Raw genomic sequence first — 16,972 nt, 5'->3', positions numbered from 1 at the left:
GGACTGAAGATGGTAAGGGAGAAACATGCAGAATAAAAGCAAAAGGCTTGCTTAGGAGATATTCTGCTTCAGCTGAGGTAATAAAGAGCAGGGGAAGCAATCCTGATCTCAGACAAAACAGAAGCAAAAATAGGTCTAATTAAAAGAGGTAAGGAAGGAAACTACATCTTACTAAAGGATCCCATAGACGAGGGAGTAATTTCAATACTAATAATTTGTGCTACAAGTGGTATAGCATCCAAATTCCTACAGGAGAAATGAAGTGAGTTACAAGAAGAAATAGAAATCATAACTATGCTAGAGGGGAATCCCAGCTTCCCCCTCTCATATCTAGAGAAATCTAACCACAAAATAATCAAGAAAGAAGTTAAGGAAGTGAGTAGAATTTTAGAAAAGTTAGATATGATAGACATCTAGAGAAAATTGAATATAGAGAGAAAGGAATATATATTTTTCTCTATAGTACATGCAACCTACAAAAAAAAAACTGATCACATATTAGGCATAAAACCTGACACTCAAATACAGAAAGGTAGAAATATTAAATGCATCCTTTCCAGACTTTGAGGCCATAAAAATTACATGCAATAAATGAAAGCTAGATTAAAAAACTAATTGGAAACCAAACAATCTAATTCTAAAAAATGAGTAGGGCAAACAACAAATCAGAGAAATAATAATTTCATCCAAGAAAATAGCAGCAATAAAACAACATGCCAAAATTTAAGGGATGCGGCCAAAGGCATCCTTATTTCTTTAAATGCTTACATGAATAAAGTAAGGAAAGAGGAGATCAGTGAATTAGGCAGGTAATTTTAGAAATCTAGAAAAATAACACATTTAAAAAGACCAACTAAATACTAAATTAGAAATTCTGAATACCAAAGGAAAGATTAATAAAGCCAAAAGTAAGAACACTATTGAACTAAAAAAATAAAAGTAAGAGTTGCTTTTATGATAAAAAGACAACATAATTGGGAAAACTTTGTTTTATTTTATAAGATAAAGGGGCAAAAAATCAAATTACCAAGATCAAAAATGAAAAAAGGGTGAATTTACACCAATGAAGAGGAAATGAAAGCAAAAAGTAGTAGCTATTTTGCTTAGCTATGCCAGTATATCTGACAACATAATTGAAACGGATGAAATGGAAATTACAAAAATATCAATTGGCCAAATTAATAGAAAAGGAAGCAAAATAATGAAATAACCCCATTACTAACTAATAACTACTTGAAATTGTTAACAATTTTAGAAAATTTGCAGGATATAAAATAAGCCCCATGAAATCATTGACATTTCTATGTATCACCAACAAACCTGGTAGCAAGAGATAGAAAGCCAAATTCCACTTAAAATATATACTATAAATAATATAAAATATTTGAGAATCTATCTGCCAAGACAAAGCCAGGAACTGTATACAAAATTCTTTCCACACAAAGTCAGATCTAAACAATTGGAAAAATATAAATGGCTCAAAGTAAGTTGAACCAATATAATAGAAATCACAATTCCATTTAAATTAGTCTACTTCTTCAGTGTCATATGAATCAAACCACCAAGAGTTATTTTATAGAGCTAGGAAAAAATTATAAAATTATCCAAACGGAAGAACAAAAGGTCAAGAATATAAAGGAAATTATTGGGGAAAAAAAATGCACAGGAATGTACCTTAGCCATACCAGACCTAAAACTGTATTTAAAAAGGGCAGTAATTAAAACCATTTGGTACTAAGACACAGAGTGATGGATCAGTGAAATAAATAGGAAGGTACACAAGGCACAGTGATCTCTATCCCTGGTAATTTACCTTTGATAAACTCCAAAACTCCGGTTTCTTGGTTAATAGCTCACTATTTGGCAAAAACTGCTGAGAAAAGTAGAAAACAGTATTGTGGAAACTAGGTATGGACCAACAATTCACATCCCATACTAAGATAAGGTCAAAATGGATTCCTAATTTAGACCTAAAAGATCCTACTCAAAGTAAAGTAGGAAAACAAAGAATTGTTTACCCATTAGATTTTTGGAGAAGGGAGGAACCTATGATTGACTAAACAAGAGACAGAGAACATTAGGAAACAAAACCTGAATAATGTTGATTACATTAAGCTATTTTTTTTTGCGGGGGAAGCAAAGCCAATTCAACCAAAATTAAAAAGAAAGCAGAAAACTGAGAAACAAATTTTACAAAAAGTGTTTCTGATAAAGGCCTTATTTTAAAAATACATAGAGAACTAAGTCAAATTTATATGAATTCAAATCATCCCCCAGTTGATAAATTGTCAAAGGATATAAACAGATAGTTTACAGAAAAAAAATTAAAGCTATCTATAGTCATATGAAAAAATGTTCTAAATCATTATTGATTAAAAAATACAAAGAAAATCAAGTCTGAAGTACCATCTATCAGATAGGGTAAGATGACAGAAAAAAATACTATGATGAATGTTGGAAGGGACATGGGACAATTGGAACACTAATACACTCATGGTAGAGTTGTGAACTGTTGTGAACTAATCCACTCATTCTGGAGAGCAATTTAGAACTCTGCCCAAAGGGCTATAAAATTGTGGATAGTCTTTGAATCAGCAATGTCTCTACTGCATCTGTATCCCAAAGAGATCATTAAAAAGAAAAAAGAAAAGGACCCACATGTACAAAAATATTTGTAGCCACTCTTTTTTGTGGCTGCAAGGAACTGAAAATTGAGGGAAAGCCTATTAAATGGGGAATGGAAGAATCAGTTGTTGTATATGAATGTAATGGAATATTATTCTATAATAAATGATGAGTAGGTGAATTTTAGAAAACCCTGGGAAGATTTATATGAACTGATGCAGAGTGAAATGAGGAGAACCAGAAGTAACTGTGCAGAGTAACAGCAACATTGTATGACAATCAACTAGGATACACAGGTCTTCTTGGCAAAAATAGTCATCCAAGATAATTCCAGTTGACTTCTGATAAAAATCCCCTCCATATCCAAGAACAGAACTAGGGAGACTAAATGCAGTTTGAAGCACACTCTTTTCACTCTTCCCCCTTTCTTGTGGTTTTTCGCTTTTATTTTGATGTGTTCTTTCACAACATGAATAAGGTAGAACTCTTACAGATCTCAAAACATTATAAAGATAATTCTCAAAACCTGTCTTTAAATGTTACTGGGAAAAATAACCTAACATTAAGTGGAAAAAAGAACCTACTATTTCTTTGGACACTACAACCATTGTGTTATAGGAAAAAGAGGCAAAGGGTCCCTATCTCAAGATACAGTCTAATGGGGGAAACAAAATTCAAACCACTATGATGTCCATCCTACATTCTCAAAGAGAACCAAAAGGAAATCACGATGTCATGGCCAATGTACAATGGGCCCCAACTGTGGTTGATCATACCAATGAGAGTTCAGAAAGCTCCACCATAGATCAGGCACAAATCATCTGAATGGAGATGTCTCTGAGTTTGCACATTTCACGTGTCTTTAGTGCAACTGCATTTCCGTTTTGCTCATGGAGCACACTGCTTCCTGTGCTGCAGGTGATCATTCTGTGCCAGTGTCTCCCATGTCTCCCAATCTGTTACAAAGTTCTTTAGAGAGGGCTCGAGGCCATTCTTGAGCTGTACCTTCTCTGAGAAGGGCACGCCGTGCAGGGAGGGCCAGGGTCTCTCATGTCATATAATAGATTCTAAAGTTCTTTAGAGAGACCTTAGGAATGTCCTTGCATTGCCTTTTCTGACCAAATTGTGAGTGACATTGAAATAAAAGGCAATTTTGAGGAACTCATGCCCTTGGGCTGATTCTTCAAAGGTCTGTGATTTAGGGCAGCTAGCTGGTGCAGTGGACTGAGCACCAGCCCTCAAGTCAGGGGGATCTGAGTTCAAATCTGACCTCAGACACATCACCTTTCCTAGCTGTGCGAACCTGGGAAAAGTCAATTCACCCAAATTGCCTCAGCAAAAATTTTTTTTAAAGTATCGTGTTGTTTGGATCCACACAGAACCATCACCTTATAGTATTCCAAGGGAAGTTCTCTGTGAGTGCGACTGGTCGACTTAGCGATCATAATAATATGAAAATAGAGTTTGATGGTTCTCAAGGGACTTTACAAATATTGTCTCAATTTTTCCTCAAAACAGCAACAGGAGGTAGGGGCTCTTATACATATTTAATGGACAAAAAAAAATCAAGAAAGGCTGATTTGTCAAGATTGAAACCATTCATAATGTCTGAGGGCAGATTGGAACTCAGCTCTTCATGCTCCCAGCGCCAGCCTTCTCTCTGGAACACCAGTAGAGGGCACTTTTCCCTGAAGGGACTTTTCAGTTTAGCTGGAGGCCTAAACCTTTGGCACTGACAATGGCTTGTGTGGGGCGAGAGCCTCGAATGCCAGGGCGGTATCACCCAGAGCGGGGGGTTGTAGCCTCTGCCTGGCTGGCAGAGCTGAACAAGAGCTGCCCTCATTATCAGCATGGGGGGCAGAGTTTCCGGCCTTCAGGGTCCAGGCTGCCCTCAGCAGATCCTGGTCACGGCCCCTTGGGGAGGGGGTGCTGGCTAACAGCAGGGAGCAGCTCTCGGGCAGGGACGGTCAGCAGCCGGCCCCGTCCTCGGGGTTCCCGCCTCCTTTCTAGTGGCTTTGCTTCCACTCCATGGTGTCCGAGCTTGTGGTTTCATGGGCCCTGGCAAGTGTCCGGGGGGTCACCTTAGACCCACAAGCCTGCTCTCGGGGAGAGCTACGAGGGCTGAAAGGATGAGAAACCCCAGAACTGGATTATCCAAACCCAGGCCTGAGACAGCACGACCTGCTCTAGAACCAGCCGCTGAACCACATGTAACTGACCCTCAGGATGTTGGAGAGCAGCTGGTCTGGAGAACGGGAAGGAAACCTCCCTGTGCGATGCTGGCCACAATCTCCAGGAGTACCATGGTTAGCTGCCTGGGGACCCCCAGAACCGGCCATTGTGGGGATGGATGGTCCCGGGATCATGGAGGGTCGGCCCCCCTGCCAGAGCCTTATGGAAGGACTCGGACTTTGCCAGCGCCTTTGGACGCCTTCTTGTGCTGAGACGTTTCACAGGGACAGTCTAGTGTAAGGTTCTGGTTGGTTTTCTGGCGGTCTCAGAACCAGCCTTTGTTTCAGCAGAATAATAACCACAAGAAACAGGGATAACGTCCAAAGTCTTTATTGTCTCCCTCACAGTCGGTCTCCTTCTCCGGGGCCGGGCTGGCTTTCTGGAAGTCCCCGGGGCGGGGCTTGGTTTCAGTGCAGGAGGCAGCGGAGCCACCAGAGGCTGGTCCAAGACGGAATCTCCTGTGGCTGACTTTGTCCCCAGTTTATGCTCTATTACAATTCCATCATTACAGCACACTGAGTACAAACCAATCATTCTATCGCTAGGGAGCCATTAGTTGTTGCAAAATTAAGTCAGTCATACTGAACCACAGAGTCTCACGCTGAACTAGATACCACTGTCTCCTCAGTGCCGCTGACTTAGCACCTTGTTGTAAGAATCCTGGTTTCAAGTACATTTCTCCAGAATTCTGGCCCATTACAGTCTGGCTCCCAGTCAGAGTCTGAGCCATGGAGAGGATGCCCTGTCTGGGACCCTTCCCAACGGGAACTCACCTGGCCACCCCGGGCTCCCCCAGCCCCTGATTCTAGAGCTGGGCTCCCTGCTCTGCTGACGATTTCTAGAACTCTCCCTACCTCTCCGGGCTCCCTTTATAAGGTTTTGCCTCTCCTTGGAGCTTCTTTATTAAGTCTCTTTGTAGAATTATGTGGGCGTGTCCCTTGGTAGGAGCCAATGGGAACCTCAAAGAGCCTTCACTCTACAAGGGCCCAGCCATGGCAACCTCAGGGAGGCAGAGCCCATCATCCCCCCTCCACTGCCACAACCTGAAGGCTCAGAAAACCCCTTGCCCTGGAGTCCTTGTCCGGGGAAGTAGCTTGAAAAGGGGCAAAGTGCTGGTTAGGGGAGATAAATGTTCCATTTCTGGGACTTACTCTGTGTGGTGTTGGACAAGTCATGGACACGGGGCTTTGAGCCTGAGACAGAGAAACAGGAAGCACAACCTCAGGGCCCTTTAGCAGCTGGGGCTGCGCCAGAAGTCGGGGCCAGCTGTGGGGGGGGGGGCTGGGCTGGCAGGGGGGTTTTTGTCCTACTTCCTCGCTGAATGTAGCACTGTGAATACTCAAAATTACTACAACAATATGCTCCACAGTAGTAATCGGCCTCGTCCTCGGGCTGGATGTTGCTGATGGACAAGTAGCCATCGGCCCCAGAGCTGGAGCCCGAGAAGCGGTCGGGGACCCCCTCGCCCTTGCTCACACTTCCACTGCTGGTGACATACATGAGGTACCGAGGGGCCTTTCCCGGGCTCTGCTGGTACCAATAAATAGTGTACCCTTTGTGCTGACTGCTGAGGGTGCAGGAGAGTCTGGCCGTGTCTCCCAGGGACACAGACATGGAGGGAGCCTGAGTCAGCACAAGCTGGGAGAAGGAACCTGGAAACACAGACAGACATTAATGTCCCAGCACAGGAGGGAGGGGGAAGGTGCTGGGAGACCCTCACAGGAGGCCCCGGGACAGGGAGGAGGGAGCAGGACAAGCAGGGTCAGCCCTGACCTGAGCAGCAGGTGAGCAGGAGGAGGCAGACGAGAGGCCAGGCCATGGTGCAGGGGACCCCGAGAGCTCTGCTCCCCAGAGAGAACCAGCTGGGTCCGGGCTCTGCCAGGCCCCTCTTATCCTCTCCCTGGGAGCCTGGGATGGGGCTGGGAGGGGGCGGGGCTGGATGCAAATCTGGGCCTTCTTAAGCAGCCCTGGCCCTAAATCTTTTGTCCCGTGGGGAAGTCCTGTATTTCAGGGGGAGGGGATGCAGCTTTTGAAGCCCGTGCATTAGCCCAGCTGAGACGTCACCCATGAGGGATCCCGGGGTCAGAGCAGCCTCAGCCACAGCCAGCTGGGCTCATCCCCCCTGAGACCCCCAGGCTCCTCCAGCCTTCCTTCCTGCCCAGAGCCAGCCCCAGAGCGCCATCTAGTGGCTGCCGGCCCCCCCCAGGTCACTTGAGCCTTGTCAGCAAAGCTAAAGGGCCCCACAGACAGGAGAGCCCAGCTTGCTGCTCACAGTCCCACAAGGGGGCATCTGTGCACAGGTCAATGGGATGATAACAATTTTTCTGTGTCTCCTCCATCACTCTTTAGTCACAAATGTTGCAATCAGCACATCTAGTGGGTCCGCAAATGCGCCATCACTTTTTTTTTCTTTCTTTTTTCTCTGAAGTTAAGTGACTTGCCCAGGGTCCCACAGCCAGGAAGTGTTAGGTATCAGAAGCTAGATTAGAATTCACTTCCTCCTGCCTTCAGGGCTGCTGCTCTATCCACTGCCCCCACTGGCTGCCCCTGCCCCGTCACTTTTCATGAATGAAGGAAATGGAGCAGTCCTGCTGTCCCCAAGCGTGTTTGGCCATAGCCAGGCCGGGACCCTTGTCCCTCTCTGGGCAGGTGTTCTCCCGTCCCTGTGACCTGTGGCCCCACATTGTCCTGGAGCCTCTGCCCAGCTCTGGGGATCGGCCCCTGTTCTCTTCCAGCCGCTCCAGCTCCTTCAGCATCTTTCCTCAGGTTGTCCCGGAGTTTCCCCAAAGATAGGATGTCCTCGGCCCCAGCAGAGAGTTCGTTTCCCCAGTTCCCTCAGTCCTGGCAGGTGACGGGGCCACAAGGAGACTGGGGACACAAGTGCAAGAGACACAGTGTGAGGCGATATGGCGATTAGGTGAGTTCCCAGGCTGGGGTGTGTGGTGTGGGGAAGGGAGAGAGATGCAGAAGATGGAGAACTGATGGTCCGTGGCCTTGTACAGTAATGGCAGCCACCATAACAGACAGGCGCGGGGGATGTAGAGTGCATGCTGCACATGTCACAGCCGCTCCAGGGGGAATTCACTGCAGCAGTGAAGGTCGGAAGTGGGAGAGAGAGTGCGGGAAATGGAGGCATCACAGCATAGAGGCAGCTTGGAGGAAGTTGGGCATTACAGTCTGTATCTCTCTGTGTGGGCAAAGTTATTGCTGGTATATTGTTTTTGTAGTGCTGTATATATATATATATATATATATGTATGTATATATTTTACTAATAGCAATTTGGTATCCCTCAGAAATAATGAGGTCAAGAAAAAGAAAACTTGACTCACAGTGTAGGAAATTCAAAGAACAGTGGACTTATGATTACTTTTTCATGCAGTACAAGGAGAGAACTGGATGTCTGATATGTCAGAATATAGTGTCTGTGTTCAAAGAAGATAATTTGTGTGGACACTGTGAAACTCAACATAAAGATAAATATGATTGTTTGGTTGGAGAAGTGTGAAAAGATAAAATATTAAAACTGAAAAATACATTGACAACTGAGCAAAATATTTTTGTGAAGCAGAAGCAGCTAAATATTTCATCACTGTGAGCAAGTTTTCAAACTGCCAAGCTAATAGCACGCACTGGCAGACTATTCGTGGAGGGAGAATTTGTTAAAGAATGCCTTCTTTCTGTTGCCAAAGAGATGTGTCCAGAGAAGGCCAATTTATTTAGTACAGCGAGTCTTTCAGGACCTACAATTACAGGGAGGATTGAAGAAAGGGGAGACAATCTGCATCAGCATTTGCAAAACTCCATAAAAATTTTTTCATATTTTTCCTTGGCACTCGATGAAAGCAATAACGTTCGTGATTCTGCACAACTTCTAATTTTTATTCGTGGGACAAATGATTTTGAAGTCATAGAAGAGCTTGCTGCACTGCCAAGCATCAAAGGAACAACTACAGGAGAGGATATCTATGAAAAGGTTTGCCAAACTATGAATGGCTTGGAGCTGCACTGGGCTAAACTAGACCGTGTGACCACTGATGATGCTCCTAACATGATGGGGGCTAAGAAAGGTGTAATTGCTCACATTAACCAAGAGATGGACAAACATAACCGTTCTCATCCAATAGTCATACACGGCCTCATCCACCAACAAGTGCTGTGTAGTAAATCACTGAAGTGGGACTCTGTTATGAAAATTCTGGTATCTCGTGTTAACTTCATTAGAGCTAATGCACTAAATCACAGACAATTTCAAGAATTTCTATCTGAGATAAATGTTGAGTATAAAGATGTTCTATATCACACAGAAGTCCATTGGCTGAGTCGAGGGAGAGTTTTGAAATGTTTCTATGACTTACTTCTACAGATTACAACTTTTCTGCTTTCAAAAAACAAAGAAGTACCAGAGCTCAATGATGCAGAATGGAAATGGCACCTTGGCTTTCTTGGAGCTTCTTTATTAAGTCTCTTTGTAGAATTATGTGGGCGTGTCACTTGGTAGGAGCCAATGGGAACTTCAAAGAGCCTTCACTCTACAAAGGCCTGGCCTTGGCAGCCTCAGGGAGCCAGGGCCCCTCAGCCCCCTCCACCACCACAGCCCGAAAGCTCAGCTAAAGCCTGCCCTGGAGTCAGTGCTCTGGGAAGTAGCTTGGGAAGGAGCAAAGTGCTGGTCAGGGGAGACAAATGATCCATTTCTGGGACTTACTCTCAGTGTGCTCTTGGGCAGGTCTTGGACACGAGACTCTGAGCCCAAGACAGAGAAAGAGGAAGCACAAACTCCGGGCCCTTTAGCAGCTGGGGCTGTGTCAGAAGTCGGGGCCAGCTGTGGGGCAGGGGCTGGGCTGGCAGGGGGGTTTTTGTCCCACTTCCCCACTGAATGTATCACTGTGTAAACCATAGTTACCACCACTACCATAAGGTACTCCGCAGTAGTAATCGGCTTCATCCTCAGGCTGGATGTTGCTGATGGACAAGTAGCGATTGGCCCCAGAGCCGGAGCCCGAGAAGCGGTCGGGGACCCCCTCGCCCTTGCCTGTACTTCCACTGCTGGTGACATACATGAGGTACCGAGGGGCCTTTCCCGGGCTCTGCTGGTGCCATGCAATTGGGTAATAGCTCTCCTGACTGCTGAGGGTGCAGGAGAGTTTGGCTGTGGCTCCCAGGGACACAGACATGGAGGGAGACTGAGTCAGCACAGGCTGGGAGAAGGAACCTGGAAACACAGACAGACATTAATGTCCCAGCACAGGAGGGAGGGGGAAGGTGCTGGGAGACCCTCACAGGAGACCCTGGGACAGGGGGGAGGGAGCAGGACAAGCAGGGTCAGCCCTGACCTGAGCAGCAGGTGAACAGGAGGAGGCAGACAAGAGTCCAGGCCATGGTGCAGGGGACCCCGAGAGCTCTGCTCCCCAGAGAGAACCAGCTGGGTCCAGGCTCTGCCAGGCCCCTCTTATCCTCTCCCTGGGAGCCTGGGATGGGGCTGGGAGGGGACGGGGGCTGGATGCAAATCTAGATTTTTAAACCACACCCTGAGTCCTAAATGTGGGGTCCCAGGTCCCACGGGGAAGGCGTGTCTCCCAGGGGGAGGGGATGGAGCAGTGAAAGCCCTTGTTCCAGCCCAGCTGAGATGTCGCTCAGAAGGGATCCCGGGGTCAGAGCAGCCACAGACACAGGCAGCTGAGCTCATCTCTGAGACCCCCAGGCTCCTCCTGCCCCCTTTGCCTACCCAGAGACAGTCCCACAGTGTCCCCTAGTGGCTGCGGGCCCTCGAGTCACACACAGCCCTGTCCCGCCCTTTTCAGCAAAGCTCAGGGGCCTCAGAGAAAGAAGATTCGTGGTAATGGTCACCAGTTCCTCAAGGGGGAGTCTGTGCAGAGGACAATGGGATGATAACATTGTGTGTGTGTGTGTATGTGCATGTGTGTGTGTGTGTGTGTGTGTGTGTGTTTGTCTGTACTCCATCATTCTTCAATCACAAATGCAAATGCTCCATTCAGCACCATCATTTTTTTTTTTTTTTTTTTTTTTTTTTTTTTTTTTTTTGTTGAGGTAATTTGGGTGACGTGACTTGCCCAGGGTCCCACAGCCAGGAAGTGTTAGGTATCAGAAGCTAGATTAGAACTCACTTCCTCCTGATTTTAGGGCTGCTGCTCTATCCACTGCCCCCACTGGCTGCCCCTGCCCCGTCACTTTTCAGGAATGAAGGAGATGGAGCAGTCCTGCTGTCCCCAAGCGTGTTTGGCCATAGCCAGGCCGGGGCCCTTGTCCCTCTCTGGGCAGCTGTTCTCCCGTCCCTGTGACCTGTGGCCCCACATCTGTCCTGGAGCCTCTGCCCAGCTCTAGGGATCGGCCCCTGTTCTGTTCCGGCCGCTCCAGCTCCTTCAGCATCTTTCCTCAGGTTCTCCCAGAGTTTCCCCAAAGACAGGATGTCCTCGGCCCCAGCAGAGAGTTCGTGTCCCCAGTTCCCTCAGTCCTGGCAGGTGACGGGGCCACAAGGAGACTGGGGACACAAGTGCAAGCGGGGAGACTCCCCCGGACAGACCCCCCTAAAGAAGCCTTTATCCTCCCCCTCGGCCAGAGGAGCACAGACAAGGAATGATGGGCACACGTGGGCAGTGCTTAGTGTGGGGGCTCCATGCTAAGGGCGGGGACCCCAATGAGCAGCGCAGACAGCCCCAACCTCAAGGGGCTCCCCTTCTCCTGGAAATTTTGGCTGCAGATCACATGGAAAACTTCTGACACCTGAGAGAGCAGCAGCTTATTGCCTCTGCCTGTCTCTGTCTCTGTCTCTGTCTTTCTGACCCTCCCTCTTTCCCATCACCACTTAGAGTGACAAAATCCTGTCCCTTACAGGTCAGAACTCTCCCCCAGAGCTTGTTCTTTGGGACCAGTCCCCCCTTTCCCAGTTTTCCCAAGCTGTGACTGCAGCACCTGCAGGAGCTACTCACGCTGTGTTACTTTTTGACCTTAGGCTGGGAACAGGTTTGGGTTCAAAGCTCTGGCCCATTGTTCCTTAGGACCTGGGGGAGGAGAGTGGTTGGGGTTGTGATTGTGGCCCCCATACTAACTCCCATGATTCCTCCGAGGGCCTTGGTTACTCCAACCAGACGGCCTTATCTGTGCTGTGGGGGGCACTTGGCTGACAGCTGCTGAGGACGGCTGTCCGTCCTCCATGAGAGCTCCTCTCCTAGGGGAGACCTGGGATGAGTGACCTAGAACCAGACCCTCTGCTGCTCGATGCGGTTGTCTGCCTTTTGGGGGCGCTGCTGAGCACTGGTTGCTGGTGGTGCTGAGGAAGATGGGCCATTTCTCCAAAGGGATTTCTCCCCAGGGATGGCAGTCAGGCTTTGGCTGGCAGGAAGTCTGGAGGCTCATGAAGCGCCGCTATTCCCAAAGTTCCCGAGTCCAGGGTCCTATGAGAGTCTGTGAGGAGATAGTGGTCAGTGCTGGGGCTGTCCTTTGATTTGCCAGCACTCCATGTTGTCTCTCCCTCCGATATCTTTGATGCTTAAAATTTCAAAGATAAAACTTCATATGGATTAATAAATTATCAAGTACATCTTGAATCTTGGTTTCGGTATATTTGTCCACTATACTATTTTTGTTCGATGTCCAATCATTCCAAGGGATACAAAAAGAGGAAAATGACTTGACTGTTAAAACATGCGCCTAGACCAATAATATTTAGGAGAACAGAACATGGCATGTAAAGTGAATAATTTTGATTACATTTTTGCACAAACAAAATTAATTCAATTAAAGTTAGAAGGAAAGCAGAAACCTGCAGAGCATATTTTTACAGCATGTTTCTCTGATAAAGAGCTTATTTTTCAAATATATAATCAAAATTTATAAGAATACAAATCAAATTTATAAAAATAAAGTCATTCCCCAATTGACAAATTCTTCAAGAAGATGAACAGGTGATTTTCTGAAGAAGAAATTAAAGCTATCTATAGTCACTTGCAAAAAATGGTCAAACGATTGAATAGAGAAATGCAAAGTAGAACAACTCTGAGGAACCCTTCACACCTATCTGATTGGCTACTAGTACAGAAAATAAGAATGACAAGTATGGGAGAGTATATGGGAAATTGGGTACACTAATGTAGTCCTGGTAGAAATGTGAAGCAGTTCAAACATTCTAGAAAGCCATTTGGAACTCTGTCCAAAGGGCTTCAGAACTACGAATACCCTTGTTCCAGAATACCAGTGACTAGGTCTATATCGCAAAGAGATTTTAAAGAGGGGAAAAATTGGACATGTACAAAAATATTTATAGCAACTTTTTTGTGGTGGCAAAGAATTGGAAATTGAGATGTCCACCAATTCAAGAACAGTTGAACTAGCTGAGGCAGATGATTGCAATGGAATACTATTGTGCAATAAGAAATGGCGAGCATGAAGATTTCAGAAAAACATGAAAACCGTGTTATACAAACTGATTTAAAGTCATTTGAGCAGAACCAGACTATGTTGTACATAGTGACAGCAATGTTACAATGATCAATGATGAATGACTTAGCTATTCCCAGCAGTGCGGTGATCCAAGAAAATCCCAAACGTGTCATGATGAAACATTCTATCTCCAGAGAAAGAACTGATGGAGTCTTATTGCTGGTCAAAGCAGATATTTTTATCTTTTTTTTTTCCTTTTATAAGAAATTTGGTCTGTGTTTCCTTTCACAACATGATTAATATAGAAATGTTTTATGTGTTTTCACATATTTGGCCTGTAACAATTTGCTTTCCATTTCAGGGAATGGGGAAGAAAAAGAGAAAGGGAAAGAATTTGGAACTCAAACATTTAAATAATGGATGTGATAAATCATTTTTTCATGAAATTGGGAAGAAAATGAAAAATTATTCCAAAAAAGAATAAATCTAAGCATTTTTCATAAAAAGTAAAGTAAAATCGTATTGGTAGGTAATGAGAGTTCCCATGTCTTCAGTCTATTTCTTATGCCCTCATAGTTTGTCATCTTTGGACATTAGGACCATCTGCATGGGAACCTTTCTAGCAAGAGACAATGGAGTGCCTTTTTGTTTTGTTCCAAAGGTCCTTGCCATCTTGGGTACTGTAACATAAAGAGATCCAATGCTCTTTTGTTCTCTCTGATAAATCAATGATCATGACAGTTTGTATGGTGAGTCTGGGGAATTTCTGAGATTCAGAGGAACAGTTGCATCCCATTAGCTCTGGTTGGTAAAGCAATTAGTGGTATCTCCAGAACCCAGAAACTGGCATTTCTGGCTTCCTGGGAGGTCATCACAGCTACCAAAGCTGTCTCCAGCCACACAAATTCCTCATCCTGTAGGTTGCCTTCAATACACACCTTTCCTTTGTCATTCTCAGTTCTCCCCACATTCCCCACCTTGATATGGAAATGAGTTGGAGTTGAACTTTGAGGCTGCTATTAATACTACTATTATGTTGATTGCTGTCATGTATGATGTGGTTCACAGAGAATCCATCTGAAGATAAATTTCTATCTTATTATTCTTTTACATTTAATTTTTTTGTGGGGGAAACACGACTGCCTTTTTGTAATTGAACAAAAAAATGAGGATATCGGCTTATCTGATGTAGATTCAAGGAAATGTCACTGAAACAAATCCAGGCGGTCACAGGATGACTGAGATGTCAAGTAACTCATCCAGTCTCCACACTTTTAATTTTTTATATTGTTTTCTCTTTTTAAAAAATAATTTTTGTGTATTTTTCTGTTTCTTCTATCACCACAGTATTTTACATATATCTCCCTATTCCCCTTTCCCTGCCTGAGAGCTCTTTCATATCACAAATGGCATTTTTTTAAGAAGTGAAAAAAATCCAGCACAACTTATCAGTACCTTATGACTGTCTGAGAACATGTGCAATTAGGGACATCTCCAGGAAGGGGTGGACTAGGTATGTCTTGCCGGATCTCTTCATTCAGGTCCCACTTGACCTCCATCGTTTGGCTACATTTGTTTTTGATTCTTTGGCTCAGTTCTTTTCATTTACATTGTTGCCATCATTGTGCATATTGTTTTTGTGACTCTGATTACTTCATTTTGCTACATTTGCTTTTGATTCTTTGGCTCAGTTCTTTTCATTTACATTGTTGCTATCATTGTCCATATTGTTTTTGTGGCTCTGATTACTTTAATCTGTATCTGATCATATAGGTCTTTCCATAATTCTTTGTTGTTCACACACATTTCTTCCAGTGCACTAGTGTTCTGCTCCATTAATATACTACAATTGGTCTGGCCATTTTTTCATTGTTCGGTATCTACTTTATTTCAAATATTTAACTCTCCCAGAAAGTGTGGATATCAACATTTTGGAGTCTCTGGGAACAGTTTTCTTATCAAAGTCCTTGTTAGGCCAGAATGATGGACTGAATGTGGTAGGGGAGAGGTTCATAGTGATTATTACGCCTTTTATTGCTGTTGTGATTGCCAGACTAGGCTCCTGCTGCAGCTGGAAGCCCACGTGATTCCTCTCTAAATGGGAACATTTTCCTCTTGGCTTTCTCTTCCTCACTCATTGTCCATGTGAGGCTCCTCTGATGTGGCTCATCAACTTCACTCTCTCCAGGACAGATGGGCCTCAAGTACTGAGACATCCCTCTGGCCTCCATTCCCTTGTCCCACAATCACTTTGTTCTCACATACTCCCAAGCAGGCCCTTCTACTCTGGAAGCCTCCCGTAAGGGAATCAAGGCAGACCTTGTCACAGTTGCAACGGTGACATTTTCATATTTGAAGACAAAGGGGAATGGACTGAGTGTGGTCTCTCATTTACAACCTGAGGTCAAACCCAGGCTGCAGCAGCATGAACAGAGCTCTGGGCGGGCCTGAAGTTCTTGGTAGTCCTTGGTAGAAAGTGGGGAGAGGTTCCTGTTGGAATGCACAAGAGTCACCTAACAATGGTTGCTTGGTAATCCTTCTTGGTCCAGCCTGGATGAGATGTTCCATCTGAGTGATTATAGCAAGCAGCCCCAGCCCCAGCCAGCTGGACTGATACCCACCTGAGACCCTTGGGCTCCTCATGGTCCCCTGCCTGTCCTAGACCAGCCCCTCAATACTCCTGTTGGCTCTAGGATCCTCATCCAGCTCCATCTTGGAGGCAAACTTCAGGAGCCTCAGCAAATGAAGGAGGCCCCTGATGGCTGCTCTGTTCCCCCTCCCAAAGGCAGAGCCAGCCCTTGAGCTGCAGCTTCAGGGTCCCAGACCCTACTGCTCCTCAGTCCCCTCATCTGGCCTGGGGCTTTGCCTCCACCACCCTCAGCCAGCAGAGAGGGAGACATGAGGGCCTCCAGAATCTGAAGTCTTTGCCTCTCACCTGGAAGGCTTCTACATGTCCTGGACCCCAGAATCTCCCCAGAGCCCGGCCTTCCCTTCCTGGTCACAGCCTGATAGTGCCCCAGGGCCTCCTGGAAACCTGGAGTTCCTTCTTCTAGGGACTCCTCCTTTATCCCTGGGCCAAGCCAGCCTCCTCTCAGGTCATCATGGAGCACAAAGAGCTCTTTTGCCTGAGCTCCTAGGCCTGCTTTGATCCCTATCCACACACTCTCAGAACTCACTGTGTCCTGTATATTCAGCCAGTCAATGAACCAATGAGCCATCCCTTCAGCCTCTCCTATATACAATGTGTCAGGAATACCAAGACAACAGCCAAGGCATCATGTTGCAAACTGCCCAAGTGCTGCCTTGGCCACAGTCCCAGGCCAGCCCAGCAAAGCAGGAACAGTCTTTGGACACCTCTGAATCAGCAGCAGTTCTGGTGGCTTCCAGACCTCTCAGCCCAGAATTACCAAAGAGAACTTGGAAAACCAGCAGATAAGGTCTGTGGTATTAAGATAAGAACCCAGTGAGCAGTGCCAGTCTGCTCAGGCTAGCACAGTTTCTAGTCCTGACCTCGCCCTAAAACCAACAAAACAGAAATGGGTCTAGGACCTCTATAATCAACAATAGCACTGGAGATTTCTAATCTCTTGGGAGAAGAATAAGGAGTAACTAGAATAGGAATCTCACAAGGGTATTAATAATTTTATCTGTTTACATTTTGACATGGAAAATGTACTTAACTCATAAGAAATTCCTCGGACTTCCGGTTAAGATGGCG

General features: G+C 45.6%; 2 gene segments (V, D, J or C); both read right to left on the bottom strand.

Moving 5' to 3' along the window:
- Positions 1-6,078: 6,078 nt before the first annotated feature.
- LOC127549045 (immunoglobulin lambda variable 4-69-like) lies at positions 6,079-6,806 on the bottom strand. The segment is given in 2 exon segments: positions 6,079-6,509; positions 6,631-6,806. Coding segments are annotated over 2 exon segments (477 nt in total).
- A 2,829-nt stretch (positions 6,807-9,635) lies between these two features.
- Positions 9,636-10,290, bottom strand: LOC127543876 (immunoglobulin lambda variable 4-60-like). The segment is given in 2 exon segments: positions 9,636-10,069; positions 10,191-10,290. Coding segments are annotated over 2 exon segments (453 nt in total).
- Positions 10,291-16,972: the final 6,682 nt, after the last annotated feature.

Source organism: Antechinus flavipes, chromosome 1 (genome assembly GCF_016432865.1).
Source record: "Antechinus flavipes isolate AdamAnt ecotype Samford, QLD, Australia chromosome 1, AdamAnt_v2, whole genome shotgun sequence".
NCBI classification, from domain to species: domain Eukaryota; kingdom Metazoa; phylum Chordata; class Mammalia; order Dasyuromorphia; family Dasyuridae; genus Antechinus; species Antechinus flavipes.
This window is presented reverse-complemented; position numbering and strand designations above follow the sequence as displayed.